This window comes from Physeter macrocephalus, chromosome 21 (assembly GCF_002837175.3).
Source record: "Physeter macrocephalus isolate SW-GA chromosome 21, ASM283717v5, whole genome shotgun sequence".
NCBI classification, from domain to species: Eukaryota; Metazoa; Chordata; class Mammalia; order Artiodactyla; family Physeteridae; genus Physeter; species Physeter macrocephalus.
This window is the reverse complement of record NC_041234.1, coordinates 103,716,511-103,732,401: the sequence shown is the minus strand read 5'-3', so window position 1 is coordinate 103,732,401 and position 15,891 is coordinate 103,716,511. Positions and strand designations below refer to the sequence as shown.

At 37.8% G+C, this 15,891-nt stretch overlaps 1 protein-coding gene and 1 long non-coding RNA gene across 3 annotated transcripts in view; both read left to right on the top strand.

The window, feature by feature from the left end:
- RAP2C (RAP2C, member of RAS oncogene family) overlaps positions 1-4,014 on the top strand; it is a 5,425-nt gene extending 1,411 nt beyond the window's left edge. The window contains exons 1-3 of one of the 2 annotated variants that reach the window (XM_007130408.4): positions 119-259; positions 403-1,219; positions 3,700-4,014. In XM_007130408.4, the coding sequence (XP_007130470.1) occupies positions 947-1,219; positions 3,700-3,978 (552 nt within the window). In that variant the 5' untranslated portion in view covers positions 119-259; positions 403-946 and the 3' untranslated portion in view covers positions 3,979-4,014. Of the gene's footprint in view, positions 1-118; positions 260-402; positions 1,220-3,699 lie in introns of those variants that run through there. The other variant, XM_028482529.2, reaches the window with a different exon arrangement.
- Positions 4,015-4,024: 10 nt separating this feature from the next.
- LOC129391726 (uncharacterized) lies at positions 4,025-14,541 on the top strand. The gene is made up of 2 exons (XR_008616373.1): positions 4,025-6,688; positions 12,030-14,541. It is a non-coding gene; the product is annotated as an uncharacterized lncRNA (long non-coding RNA).
- The last annotated feature ends 1,350 nt before the right edge of the window (positions 14,542-15,891 follow it).

Sequence of the window (15,891 nt, the reverse complement as noted above, 5' to 3'; positions counted from 1 at the left end):
CAGTCGCGGGGAACGGGGGCACCCCAACCAGTGTGTCAGGGAAACCCTTCCGGGTGTGTGCGGTGGGGGGGGGTGGGGGGTGAGAAAAAAAAAGAGGTGGGTTCGCCTGGAGTCCCAGCGGCCGCCGGCGCCGCCGGACGGCCCCCGCCCCTTTATCCCTCTGCGAGCCGCAGCGCAGGGGCGGCGGTGAGACCAAGGAGCCGGCCGACGGCCATGGCCTTGGCGTGACAGAGCCGGCCGGGCGGGTGCGGACGGCAGGGTAAGCGGCGGCGGTGTTGGCGGCGGTGGCCGTGTCCGGGCGGGAGCCGGGGGGGCGGGAGGGGAGGCGGCCGGCCGGGCTGCCCGGCTGGGGCGGGCGGGGGTCCGGCGGGTAACGCGCGCCCTCTCCCCGCCCCATCACAGGTCGGACGACGCCCGTGGGAGCCGCGGCCCAGAGACCCGTCCGGGCAGCAGAGACTGGAGCAGAGCACACAGGCCCGGGCCGGCTCGGCGGCGCTAGCAGGAAGCGGGGTCCTTGGGCCCCTTTGTGTGAAGGGCGGGGGAGGGGTACGGGGCAGCCCCCGGCCGCGGGCTCCTCCGACGCCCGCCTTCCCGCGGGAGCCCCCGTCGGTCCTGCGGCGCCCACCCCTTCCCTCCGGGGGGTGCGCCTCGCCTCCCCCCCCCACTCCGGGCTGCTCCTGGCTCGCCCTCTCCCCACGCCCCCTGCCTGGGCTTCAGTTCCTATAGGAAGGGCATTACCATCCCATCCCCACCCACCCCGACACTTCGCTCTTTCCCCTCCCCCTCCTTTAACTTCCTCTTCTTCCCTCGTTGGGCCCTCGGCTGCTCTGCACTCTCCTCCCGGGTTCGCAGATTTCCGCCCACCTTCCGCCTCCCAGGGCCGCGCCGCAGCGAGCGGGGTGTAATTTTTCCCTCTCTCTGGTAGGAGTTGGGGAAGGTGAGACTCATGAGGGAATACAAGGTAGTGGTGTTAGGGAGCGGAGGGGTTGGCAAATCTGCCCTGACTGTGCAGTTTGTCACTGGGACTTTCATTGAGAAATATGACCCCACCATTGAAGATTTCTACCGCAAAGAGATCGAAGTGGACTCTTCCCCCTCCGTGCTGGAAATTCTGGACACCGCAGGAACTGAGCAGTTTGCCTCCATGAGAGATCTCTACATCAAAAACGGCCAAGGTTTCATCCTGGTTTATAGTCTGGTTAATCAACAGTCTTTTCAGGTAACCAAACCAAGTCTTGTAATTTGTTAGAAGGGGGTGTGGTAATCCTACATTTACTTCTGGTTTGCTTGCACCGTGCGTAAATGACTGTGTTTTGCTTTTGAAAGTTAGACATGGCGCATTTTTGAGGTTACTCCTGGCACGGAAAAGTATTGAGTTGTTTCTGTAGAGAGGACTAAAGTCTCAACCGTCAACAAATGTTTTAAAGTTATTTTTAAGTGAAAGAGAAGTGAAAAAGAAATGTCAGCTTGTGTATATTTAGCCTGGACTGTATAGCCTTCTGAAGTTGCTTGTCCAAGTCAACAAGTCTTGGTTAATGTACTCAACAAAACAACATTTAAAAGATAATCTCGGGCAAATAGAGCACTTCAGAAGGAAAATTATTTGGAGCCGATTATCTGTTGCACAGATAACTCCTCTGCGTCTGCTTCCCCCCTCCCCCTCTCTGTTCTCAGCCAAGTCTCTCAGCCAGATTTATAAATCTTAGGGCTGCAAGATGAAGAACTCAAGACCTGCCTTCTAGGCATTTTACTTACTTGGGGCGTGTGAAGGGAAGTTACTAATTGAAAAGACTAGTACCTAGAATTAATAACGAACAAAAATCTAGAATGACTCTCCTTTTTTGCAGTTCATCCAAATCGTTTCTGATAACATTGACAATATTTATAGAAAATGTGTGGAACTGGGAACACTGAACAAGTGCAGATTTCTAACCCCCGGCCGGTGGCCGAACTGGAGGTGGTCCAATTTCTTCGGAAAATCTGTCGTGTCCTTCACTGGAAGACAGACTGGAGGTTTAACATTATTTCAAGAGATGCAATAAATGTTGCTATTTATTCCTTGAAAATAAATGACCTCATATTGACCCGTTATATTGACCTCCATTGATTTAAGAAATGGATATTTTTTTCTGCATTTAAAGGTATGCACTAATGTTGCTTATTTAAGAGACATTAAGTGCTTTAGCCAAGCCAATGTGCTAATTCCACTTTTCTTAGTATTTTAACTCAAAGTACTACAGTGAGCTTTTCTAGTAACCAGATATAGCAACTTCAGGATTTTTTTTTTTCTTTTAAAGATAATAAGTTGTGGGTAAGTGAAACAAAGTTATTGTGACCAAACTAAAGTTCATTTTATGTAGGCTTAAATTCCAAAGCATTACTATTATAAAAGCATTTTTCACCAGAAAGTACCAATGTGCTATTTGACAGGCGTTTTCTTTCTAAAGGATCCTTGGGACATTTGTTATTCTATTAGCTGACTCTCTTGAGGCTGGCAGTCTTTTGAAGGGTTTTTCATAAGATATCCATTATAGCTACTTCTTTTATACACAGAAATAGAGAGTGAAAAACTGCCATTATTTCAATGGAGACTTAAACTCTTTTAAGCCCAAATGCCATAAATTTGGATTCTCAGCTGAACTTGTGTTTCCATAAGGACACAGGGAAAAGAAGCTTAACCTAGAAGACTGAATTGATATGTGATCAAACAAAATTGTAACAAATATCAAATAACTGTATGTTTTTGTAAATTTTCAGTCCCTTGTTTTTCCTTCATCCTGCAAGTGAATACTGTGCACTGTAACTATTCAAATTAAACACGTGTTATATTTAAGTCAAATCTTTTAAGTTACAAAAAAATCCAAAAAACTGTAATGTTAGTATTAAATCTGTAACACATCTTAAATCAGTACTACCCGCCCCCCCCAAAGTTCACCCTCCTAGAGAATTGTTAAGGCTCTTATCTTTTGTAATTAATTGTAATTACTTAGAAAAAGTAATACATGTGGGAGAAAATTCCAGTTGTAAAACCAAACGTAGGCAAAGGAAAGTTTGACTTCTTCCCACCCAGACTTCCCCCTGCATTGTCCCTCCCAGGAGCTGCTCACTAGTGTACTGTAATTTCTAACATTGAAGTGTATTTTGAGGATAAAGGCATACCGTTACATTTAAAATGAAACATTGAAGTGTGTGAATCTGTTTTTAACTTTGGTCTTCTAGACACAAAGCAGTGTTTTTGTTCCCACCTAAAACACTTTCTCTCAAGCGCTCTTGCTAAATGGCTAGGAATGCATAGATGCTGCCATCCTGTGCTAGGATAACAGGTGTTATCAGGAGTGATGACAAGCCGGCAGGTTTAAGGACATGGCCAGACACCCTTTTGTACAAATGGAGTCATCATATTTGGGAATTTGCTTTTTAAATCAGTATCGACTGAGGGAAGGAAGTGATTAAATGAGTCCCGAAGTTAGTGTGCAACCTACATTTTATATTCTTGACAGAAATCCAGCAGGTAGGGTCTGTGGAAATTATCTAGTTCCTACTTCAATGGAGAAAATGACATTTTCTCTATTTGGGTGTGTGGTTTTATTTTGGATTCAGCTTTCTCTACTTACTGAAGGATGACTTCTTGCAATATTTCTTTTATGGTTATGCAAATAGCATAATTTTTTTCCTTTCTCTTTGTGACTGTTTACATAGGATATCAAGCCAATGAGAGATCAGATTGTCAGAGTGAAGAGATATGAAAAAGTCCCACTGATCCTGGTAGGAAATAAAGTGGATCTGGAACCAGAAAGAGAGGTTATGTCTTCAGAAGGCAGAGCTCTGGCTCAAGAATGGGGCTGTCCTTTCATGGAGACATCGGCAAAAAGTAAATCAATGGTGGATGAACTTTTTGCCGAGATCGTCAGGCAAATGAACTATTCTTCCCTGCCCGAGAAGCAAGATCAGTGTTGTACAACTTGCGTTGTCCAGTAAAAAAAAGATAACCTCAATCATGGCCATACCGAGCAGGTTAGTTGTTGATGGAACCTTATGTTTTTGGTCAAGTGGAACAAAAAGCCGGGTAATACTAATAATACACATTGTGCTACCTTAAATTTCTTTATTTTTAAAATAATATTTCCCTTAGCGCAAAATAGTCAACATTCAGTGTAGAAAATAGAAAAAAATACAGGTCAGTAAAATGAAGGTAAGAAATTGCCTGTATTCCCATCACCAAGATTTGTTTTTTAAAGCGACTTACTGTTCTTCTCTCTCTGGTAACATTCCTTTGGGGTGGGGTAAGTTAAAGGATGATACACCTTTTCCCTGTTTTGGTGATGTAGCATCCAAAATGCATGGGAGAGCATCCAGTAATAATTTGAGAAGATGATTAGTTTTGTGTTATCTATGCTTTTCTTTTCTGGGCTGGAGAGCTGCTGTAATTGAAATCATCAATTTACTAATCACCCAAGTGCTAGATTTACAGGATGATTATTTAATCAAGTTCATCTGCACCTTGCACTGGAGGGGCTTAAGTGACCTCTGATAATAATAAATTATAGTGCCAAAATGTACCTTGACTTCATTATGAATATATGGTCCAGATGAGAATCTGGTGAAATCATCTGTGATGTGTTTAGAACGGACAATCCCAAACCTAGGAAAATATGTATTCAGTTTAATAAATAATGGAGTTAATAAGAACAATAGTAAAATCTTCAAACCTTTCATTGGGCTAAATAACTTAATAAAGGTTTATTTAATGAGTGTGTTTTTGGAAAAGTAAGGTTATATAAAACTTACTGAGCATTTAAAATGAGATTATTTTATTCATGTCATGATCTTTTAATCTAGATTGTAATTGGGCAGATAGTCTCACTTAGACAATAATACTTAGATTATAAGATAAGACAACAAATATCCTGGATGACTGAGAAACCACAGAAAATGCCAGACTAGCCTGACAATATCAGGAATGGAATTGATTGTTTTGAGCCAAGACTGACCTCAAGTCTAAGAGACAGTGTTGCAAATGGCAACAGTCATTTCAGATCGCAGAGATGATTCCTAATCAAAGGTCTGGCTTTATATGTGCTCCCTGGAGAAAAGACTAACAGTCCCTAATTTATCTTTTCAGACAAGATCTTCTGTCAGCTAGTGTCATCTTTGAAAATGAAGGATGACAACAGTGCTTTATTCAAAATGCTTTCACTCATCAGTTTTTGAGCATACCAGAGTGAGATGAAAACACATTTATTGTCTTATACCTAGCTCCATCTGTTATCATATAGTGTCACTGTGCAGACTGTAGCCCAGCATATGTTTTGTTGATAGCATGACACTTGCAATATAGTTTTTTGAGGCAGGAACAGGCCTATGTAGGTGATTGAGTCCAGGGTTCTTGATACAACAATGTCTCTTCTTAAATTGTGAGCCAGCTTCAAGTTTGAGCAAGTTCTGTGTGGTGTCGCATCTTTACCATTATGCTCTACTTCTCTATCTGACACTTTTAACCAGGCAAATGACGTAAGCGTATGCATTTTAGTTTTATCATCTTTATAAAAGATTAACCAGCTCCTGCAAAATGTTCCCAGTTTTTTTCCGTCATTAATGTAAACAGCTGTAGGAAGGAAACTGAATAAAATTGGTCTCACATGTAGAGGGCCACTGTCTTAGTCAAATTGGCAAATGAGTAATGTCTAAAGCTATTTTTAAAGATTTCTTATTCTGAGTTATTTCTGAGTTTATTTCATTTTGCAGCTTTTGTGATCTAAATTACTTTTAATCTGTTTGGTTACCTACAAGAATGATTAAGTAGACTTTAATATCTCAAGGAAACTATGTTTATATTTTTTGTTAACTAAGGTACTGAAATCAGAAAATATTAATAACAATAATTGCTCATTTTTATAATAATGGGTTAAGTTGCCTGTGTAGTTTTTGTTTGGTTTATATAAGCAGAATACACAATTGAAGGTGGTGTGAGTCTTGAAATAAAATATCTAATCAGCTGGATTTCTGAAAATGTTATAGGGAGTCTCCTGACCAAGATCTTTTAGAACAAAGCACACTATATGCAGTGGGTTTTTTTGCTATCAAATAAAATTGAACTGATGTGCACAGGTATCTGTAATTGGAGGTCCGTAAAGTTTGTGGTTGTGCTTGCTTACTATTTATTTGAAAAAATAGGTGATGGATTCTGAGTCCTGTAGCTTGAGTCATAGAGCTCTGAAGTCTATCAGTCCCAGATTTAGATTGAAGATCAAACTTTGACAAATAAAGGTGATTTGGGAAATGTTTGTCCTTAATATTTAGAAGAGTACCTTGTCCAAATTAGAGATAGTAAGACTCAAGTAAGTCAGAAGAACTGTGATTGTTGTAAGTTGGTTTCTCTTAATTGAAAGGGAAAATATATTAATGTTCTGAGCATTACTGCTGATAATTCCTCCCATTCAGTTCTTACCACTCTTGAATTTGAGTCACCAGTCGGTTGCCCAACACCTGTTTATCTGCATGGCTCCCAGGATTGTTTCCTCACCTTTCACCCTCCCACTGGCAGTAATCTTACTGTAAGTTTGGAAGCAATGCCAGATTCCTTATGCACTGCTTTCGTGGCTGGTTTCCTTACTGACCTGCGGAACCTGCCATCAACTGCTTTGAAGGACTTCATTTACTGTGCAGCAGAAGTATACTAGAAACCCAGGTCAGTGTTGCAGCCCTGTCTTGGTTTTATTAACTGTATCATCGTTCCCCTGTATTGGTGTAAATAGTTGACATTTGGCTGTTGTGAGACACTGTCGTTGAGAACGATGAGTGTTTTGTTAATAATCTCATAATACTATAAAAGAAGTAAATCACAGTGCTGTGGGGTTTCAGGGAAAGGAGAGACCACGTTCAGTTAGAGCAGGTTCTCAACATTCAGGACTCTTTGCTGTAGGGACCATCCTGTGCATTGCAGAATGTTTAGCAGCATCCCTAGCCTCTACCTACTAGATGCCAAGAGCATTCCCCCCACCCCTCTGTTGTGATGAACAGTAATATTTCCAGACATCACCAGGTGTCTCCTGGGGGACAAAATTGCCCCTGGTTAAGAACCACTGATTTAGAGGAACTGGGCAGCAGTAGCATTTGAGTCAGGCCTTGAAGAATGGGTAGGATTTGAGTGGATGGGGGGAGGGGTAGAGGTGATTTCCAAACAGAGGGAATGCCAGAAAGAAAGGAAATAATATCCTAAAAATATTCTGTTAGGGAAGTACAGTAAACTTATTCCTTAAATGCGATCATTTGGTAAATACTCTTTTGGCAAATAGAATGTTTTTAAAGATTATTTTTTCAAGGATTCCTGTATGTCAGTCCAGTATTGACAGAAATTATTATTGGTTTTTTTAAAAAAATAAAACAGGAATAAAAGAAGGTGTTCTTTACTACAGCTTGAAGGTCTCCTGCAGGATTTTATCCTATTTTTCTCTGTGTATTATGGACGGGTTGTCTCAACGAGAGTAAGTGGTGCATAAGAGTACCAAACACCGGGAATCAAACTGAAAGAACAAAGATCATTATTTATGTCAGCCTCAGTTCATTATATATGTCAGCCCGAAGAAAAAGGGAGATTCTTGATTCAAGACTAGTACATCATTTCACGTGGCGGCAGAATGCCCGGGATGTTAACAAAGGCTCCTGAAGGGCTGAGCCATCTATGAATGTCATTTCAGTCTAGCTGGCCTTACTATTTCTAAACACAGTGGAATTGATTAGCATTTTCAGGTTTTTAAAAAAGTAAATAAATATGTGGAATCAGAATTGTTTCTAATCTTTTTTCCAGCTTTTAATTAGATATGATATGCCGGGGATTTAGCAGATGTGAGGGGGAAATCATGAACATTAAATCACATTTTGTACTTTAAAATGCTGGCATTTTCATATCCAAGTTAAATATTAATCATATCAGTAAAACACTGGAGTGGAATTCTATTGTTGAAGTTACAGTTTAGATAGATACTTCCTTTTTTCCCCCCTGCCCTATCTTGCGTATCACTTTGGAGAAAATAGCTTACTTTAAATGCTCGTTTGTCATCCAGTTCACATAGTGAGCCAGAATGGAGCCTGTGACACAGCGGCCCTGAGTGGAGGAGAAAGCATTCCTTGGGATAGTGTGTACCATATAGATCTGCAATGGACCTGGGGGAAAAGGGAAGAACAGAGTTGCCTTGTCCTTTCTGCCCACTAATTCTGCCAGACCTTCACTGACCCCCACAAGGTTCATGGTTTGGGACTGTTCAGGGTGGATAGGTGCCTAGTTAGACCTGCTCTGGGTGTGGAGGTGTCTGTGATTAGAATGACTCTTTGTATATCTGTTCCCACTTCAACTGCTTCCTTTTAACCTCAAGATTAGGCTTTTTTTTTTAACATCTTTATTGGAGTATAATTGCTTTACAATGGTGTGTTAGTTTCTGCTTTACAACAAAGTGAATCAGTTATACATATACATATGTTCCCATATCTCTTCCCTCTTGCGTCTCCCGTTTGAGCCATTCACTTTTACTCTTTTACCTCTCTAGCTTAGAATGAGCCATCAGTAGAATTAACAAAAATTGCATCATGGAGTTGGCGAATTGCCACCGAGGAAGTATTCTAGCCATACTTCAGGAAAGATTCTCCTCGTGGGAGTACTTCTCAGTGGAATTCTAAAATCCAGAAGATAATATCACCAAGAAAAACTTAAATCCTGTCAGCTGTTGGAAAAACTTATCCTACTAAAAACATACTCCCAAATTCCTTTGATTAGCCACAGTCTTAGGAGTATGGGATTCAGAAAAAGCAATTTAGAGTTGAGGGAAGCAGTGCCCTACCTGGTTTAATTCAGAGCTAGCAGCTAGGATCAGATCATTGGGCTTACACTGCTGCTGATTATCAGGGGGCATGATCATACTGTTTGAGATCTCAGAATTGAATTCATCATATTAATTTTAAACTTAGAGATTTTAGGTCTAGGACGTAAGAAAAATCGCTTTTCCTTTTTACCCTGGGTTTACTGTAAACTTTGAGTGTGCATGTTCTTCTTAAAGCCCGGTTCACCTTCCACTTGAGGATTCTATGCCATAGGTTCAGCTTCTGCTGTCTATGTTTAATGGGTGACAGATGAGCACTTTTAATGACCCTAGTTCTCTCACTCCACCCCCTAATAAGCTTCATGAGTGTTACGCAAATTACAGTGGAGAAACAAGCAAGATATTTGACAAAAAACAACTCTATCAACAGAATTCTAGCCTAGTGCTTTGCTAATATAATTAATGTTTAACTTGGATATGAAAATGCCAAGTAAAAAATGTGAAACGAAATTTATTTTTTAAAAAGTTCCTTTGGTTACGTCCCCAGAATATCGTATGTATAAAACTGGAAAAAGTTAAAATTGATTATGGTTGCACATTTATATTTGCTAAAAAGAATGCTAGTAAATGCCATTGTATTTAGAAATGCTAAATCCAGCTAAGCTAGAAAGGCATTCATAAACTGCTAAGCCTTTTAGGAGCCTTTGTTAATATCCCAGGCATTCTGCTGCCACGTGAAATGATGTGCTAGTCTTGAATCAAGAGTCTCCCTTTTTCTTCACGCTGACATAAATAATGATCTTTGTTCTTTCAGTTCTGTGTTTGGTACTCTAGTGTACCAATTTATCCCACTTGGGAGACCCTATTTCATAATTTCCTGAGCAAAAGGTTTGGACTGTTGTTTGGGATTTTTTTTTTATTCTTTCCTAACAAAATCTAATTAGAAAAAAGTGGAAAAGTGAAACCAGTTAAGCAAGAATTTGAGCAGAAGCTTCCAGAGTTCAGATTTGTTGGGTGTCTTGCTGGAAACTTGAGAGTAAGGACAAGGATCACTTGTGTTCTATCTCACAAGTAGCATGTTATACTTTTGCAGTGTGTCTGGATGTGATATCCTGGGAGTTAAAAAGTATAACTTTGACCAGCTGCCTTTAAAACTTCTGGAATGTTTTTTAAATGAATAAGAGTTGTTAGTACACTGAAAATTTTGCTTTCACAGTGTGGAGCATTAACATTTACATTTTGCATTCAGTGAACTTCTAATCTGAGAGAGACTGTACTTTTGGCTTAATGCAAGCTTTTGCCTCAGAATTTATTACTGCAGAGAATTAAAATTTATTACTCTCTTGAAAAGTAGTTGGTATTAATACTTTGTTTAATGGTATGCCTCATATTAATACTGTTGAATCTGACCCGGGATTTATCTATGTCTCTTGATTTCACTGGAGTATCGTCATCCTGTGGAATGTGGATAGACCAAGTATTAACCAGGTTTTTAGAGGGTGGGAAATAATGCATTTATCACGTTTTATATAATGTAGATTATGGTTAATAAGCTGGTATGTATTCTTAATGTTTATTTTGGCTAGAAATAATTACTACTTCCTCAATTTGATTTCAGAGAATGCCTGAACTATTAAATCATCCAAGTCTTCCCTATTTAAGAGACATATTCATATTTGGAAATCCTAAACTCTTTATAATTGTTTATTTTGAAAAATGTGGGTTAAAATTTATAGTCAACTTACTAATTCATATTAATTGACGAAAGTCTGATCTGAAAAAGAGTCCTCACAATGAACTGAATATATAGTGAAATACTGTTGTGTTCAAATAGGTATAAAAATTGAAATGAGGCTAAAAATAAAAATATAAAGGTCTTTAATTTGGATATCAAAGGCTTTATCCTGGTCTTCTAGAAATTTATAACATAGTTGAGAAATAAAAGAGTTACCTGACATTTGACATGTAAGGTGCTTTCACATAGTACCTTATGTAATGTTTACCACAACCCTGTCGGGAAAGAATTTTTATCCTTATTTTAATGTTGAGGAAACTGGACTTGCCCAAGCTTAAATAACCAGTGTCCTAATTAACAACTTGCGTTAATGTGAAGAAAGTCTTAATTTTAATTGGAAGAAAAAGTTTTCTTTAATGATTTCTAAAGAGGCAAACTTTTGTTCTGTTTTTCCTAATGCGTTTAGGTGGCAGAATTTCAGTAATAATGAGTGGAGAGACGTTCTTTAAAACTAATCATTTTTATGATATAGCTGGTAATAAAGAGTTCTCTCAGGCTCTTTGAACACGAATAGATGTGTAGCTGTCAAATGAAATTAAAATTATGCATGTATAAACATTGGTAGGGCCCTAAGATGATCTTAAGTTGGTTTCACTTGGCATTGTTTCATAGTTGCTATTCTACTCTTTGTTTCTGGCTTTATTTAACAATTTTAATCTTTTACACTAAAAAATGTAATTCCATTCCCCTAGAAGCACTTTGGTGATCCAGCATATTTAAAAGACATTGTGTCTGAATGATAGATTTTTTTCCCCCTGGTATTAATTAGGAGGGCGGAAGTCTACCAATTCTAAGAGCAGAGACTGAGAAATCTCAATCATAGGAGAAGCTTTTATGGTTGGGAGGATGTACTGAAGAGGGCAGACCAGAGTGGGAAACTTGAACTACTGCTGTCACCTAGCATCTAACCCAAGTCGGGGTACCTAGTAGATGCTTGATAGCTAGACCTTGATTGAATTACATTTTCTTATTTTAAAATCTCAAAAAAACCCTAACTTTTGAAGTTTTGCATATTGTCAAGTTAGTTCATAATCAGTATACATTTAATTCTAATACTATTTCCCATTAAAAACATGAAGAGATCAAATTCAAAGTAGAAGTGACATTTGCCACTTTTACACTGTAAGATCTTTTAAACACGTAATAACATTTTTAATATTGTATACTTTATAAAATATAATATTTTAAAAAATAAAAGTTACAGTATACTACATCCAATGCATCATTATAGTGTTGCTAAAATTTAATGATTCTTTTGGACCACAGAAAATTATTTTTGCTTAAATTTATGGGGAACACAGTGAAATTCCACTTTACGATTCTGGTACCACCTGCATGTGTATAGAGATCTGTTGTCAGTGTTTTCATTTTAAACTAATCTATATTTCTACATTTTAATGACATTTTAATCTTAATTGCAGATAAAACTCAGAGGAAATTTGCACAGATGCTGCTTTGGAGAACTTTACAACCTGGGTTGCAGAACTGAGCCTTGGTAAACCTGTCTCTATTACAGCATGTTGCCATACATCTAATTAAGTGCATAAGGTCTTTGGCCTTCAAGATCCATTGACCTTAAACAGGAATGCTTAGCACGTTTACCATATGTTTAAAATCTGTTCTTTATCAATCAGTCCTTTTGTAGCTTTCTAAGTTCTTATTGATGGCTAATATGCAAGAATTAATTTTTAATATTTTAATTGATTTCTTTAATCAGTTTCTCAACTTGTATTTATTAAATACTCAAACTCAGTATTACCTACTCAATGCCTTTTAAAAGAACGTTATAATGGAGAAAAATTGAGCCTTAAACAAATGGTTACTTCTGTATATTACCTCGCACCAGTGCTTCATTCTATTTGTAAAATCTTTCTCCTTTAAATGGTTGGTTAATACTTTGAGCCTTTGTTTACGTGTGGCAGTGTTGTAAAAAGAAACTGAAGATCACATTTTACCTGTATGGATGGAATATCCCTTTTCTTCAAGTGCAGTTTGTGATGTGTTTTTGTAATTAAAATGTTCTGAAAGTTACAATTGATATTTGAAATTGACTGTACAGCATTTAGCTGAAGAGTTAAGCATTTGATTCCATTAGGTTTTCACATGTGTTAATCTCATTTACAGCATCAAATTGCAGCAGTAACATTTTCCTTTCTGTGAAGTTCTAAATTTAGTTATGACCTACTTAGCAATGCCTTTGAAGAGGGATATTGTATCCATGGTAAATTAATTGTATACCTAAACAGAGATAGCTCAGCTTTGCCTGTCAGGCTTGTAATTGACATCTAGTAGACTTCTGCACATGTAAAATTAAATTCAAATAAAATCATATACAGTTTCTAGTTCTTAATATTTGTCTTTCCGAGTAATAGTTTAAAGCAATATTTGTTAAAGTTTTCTTGCACTATCACAATTGCTTTTTAGTTATTTCTCAAGAAGCATGTTTGTAGTAGAGACAAAAATCTGTGTAACAGGAGGGAGGATAGCGCCAAGTCTCTGGGCGTTTTGTTTTTGTTTTTGTTTTTTTGCAAATGTGCTTCTAATAGCCATTGCCTTCCATGTTGTTTACCTAATCAGCACATTTTGTCTGAATACTTGAACATTTTAACAGTAACACAGGTATAGAAGCAGAAAGAAAACTTATAAAGAGTAATCTTGTGGTTCAGTTTTAACATCATGACGAGCGCTTTTTCTAGCAATGATTTAAAAATTTTGTAAGTTTGACAGTATTTTGTTGTTGGGTTTTTATTTGGTTTTAATTGTGTGCTTTTAATTTGCAGAAGTTAATAACTGCAGCTCACCTACTGCACCAAAGTTCTCGATTTTAGGAGCCCAGCTTTAGTCATTTGAACATGCTTCTAAATAAAACAAAACAAAAAAAAACCAAAACTATACTTTTGCTCTATAATAATAGCTCAATAACTTTGTCAAGGAAAGCTCTAATATATGCAGTGATGGTTTTTGGAAGGGTGTGGCAATTTTAAATTTATATTGTGTGTGATGTTCAAATAAAGTGTTATCTACATTCATGTGATTTATTGGTCAGCGTGACCATTAATTATTGCGTAGAAATTAATTAAACTTTGATTTCCTTTTTTAAAATCGTGTTGCATTTGATTCCTGATCAAATTCCCTCAAAGTGAACTCTTGATTTTAGATTTTGAATTTTATGGTGAGATTGTAAGGGTGGAGGCAATTGAAACTTTGTTTCTTATTTATAAACTGCTTGAAATGAATACCTAATTTAAGTTTGCACTTTAACACCAAACTTAAAACCAAACACTCAGTTCAAAGTAGGTTAAGTGATTGTGGTTCATCTTTATTAGCTTTGTGAAATTCTAAAGGAATCAAATAATTCATAATGATTTAAGTTTTCTGCAGATGGATTTTTTTTAATACAGTGTTTCTTTCCTATGGATAGTTCCCATTCTCTTGCTCTCTCTCGCTCTCTCTCGCTCTCTCTGTCGCTGACCTCAGCAGCAAGTTTAACTTGAATTCACTTAGGATCACAGGAATCAGGGGAAAGTGATTTAAAGGTGGTTTCTCCAGCACATTTTAAGAAAAGGGACCAAAAGTTATTTTAGCTTCCTCAATAGATTGCATGTCAAGTTGCTTATTAGGATAATAAATTAATATTAAATGCAATATATGTCTCATCTTTACTGTGGCATCTGTTTAGGAGTTGTTCAAATCACTGCAGTAGGGCTCTGCAAATAAAATCATGTAACCTATTATCATGGATCTAATGTACTGTAACTTTATCAATGAAAGGTAAAAAGTCTCGAATAACAAGTACAAACATTGAACAATGACCTATAAAGATTTGTAAAAGTAAAATTTTTCCAATAGATTTCATTCTTGTCATTTTGTAAGACGACCCTGCAGTCCACCTGTTTGTAACTTTTTTAATAAAATAGACATCTGTATTACTGAGGTTGTTTTCTTGAATTATTTGCTGTATTACTACTTGTTATTTGCTAACTTGTAAATCTCATAACTCAAAGTCATTACTTTTTATCAAAATGATAATGTGTATTGCAGTACATGTTTAAACAAGTTAAACGTTCACTTGTGTCCTTAGTCACCATTCTGGCATATATGGGGAAAAGCTGAGATGTATCCTAAAATGTAATATTTAATCAATTGAATAACTTATAAATAAATTAGAAATTAGAAATAATGGGTAAAAAAGTATAATGTATATGACTTGTCCCAAATGGAGAAAGTGGCCCAGCTACAAATCTGTTGGATGGGAATTGTCCATGTGTAGGACTTTTCAGATGATATTAAGCAATATAATTAAATTCTGAAATAATGAATTAAGAAAATTCAATACAATTATCACTTTGTTTTATCCAGTGAAAGCTTTTGTCAATCACTTTAATTCACTGCTTAACCTAGTGTTTTTAAATTGTTGAACCGAATAGATGTTTTAATCTCAATGTTTTTTAAAGCCACATGTTTTCTTTGAAGTTGGACTGTTCTGCCTGTCCAAATATATTATGAACTGGATTTTTTTAATTGTAAAAATGGGCAGATTTATATACCTGTGTCATAACATACAGAAGATATTTTGTTGTTTATTACCATCGATTATCAGTCTTTAGTTGGGCTCTAAATACCCCATACATGCCATACTAGATGCTGTCCTTCAAGTCCAAAAGCCCTTTTCTACAAGGAAGGCTCTCATGACTTCAGAGCCCTTCCCCTTTTTTTCTACTGAAGGAGTAGCATCCCTCATCCAGCAAGGTCAACATTTTTAACCAAGTGAACAACAGAGAGAGAGGATGGAGTAGGGTAAATGCCTGATGAGCCATATCAGTAGGGTACTCTGTCACAGCCAGGTCACCTTTATATCTGCACCTTTTCTGCCCTTTTCATGTTCTCATCTGGAGAAAAGATTCATCCTCCAGGACATAGCAGCTTGCGTGGGTCAATATCCAAGGCTGTAAGACTTCTCGTTCAGATTTAAAACAGGGACAGTTTTTCAGATAGGCTCCTGCTTTCACATATATTTATCTCATTTGAACCTTACAGCTATCTGGTGTTTTGGACTTTATTGTCCCCAATTTGTTGTTGATGAAACCAAAGCTCAGGAAATTTGTGACTTAAGATCATAAAGGCAAAGTCAAATGATTAAAATGTTGAGTGTACTTTGGGACAAGTCTTAAAATTAATTCATCATTGGGTCGTGTCAAATATGTGCTGTTAAAATTATAAGCTCATGGGGCTTCCCTGGTGGCGCAGTGGTTGAGAGTCCGCCTGCCGATGCAGGGGACACGG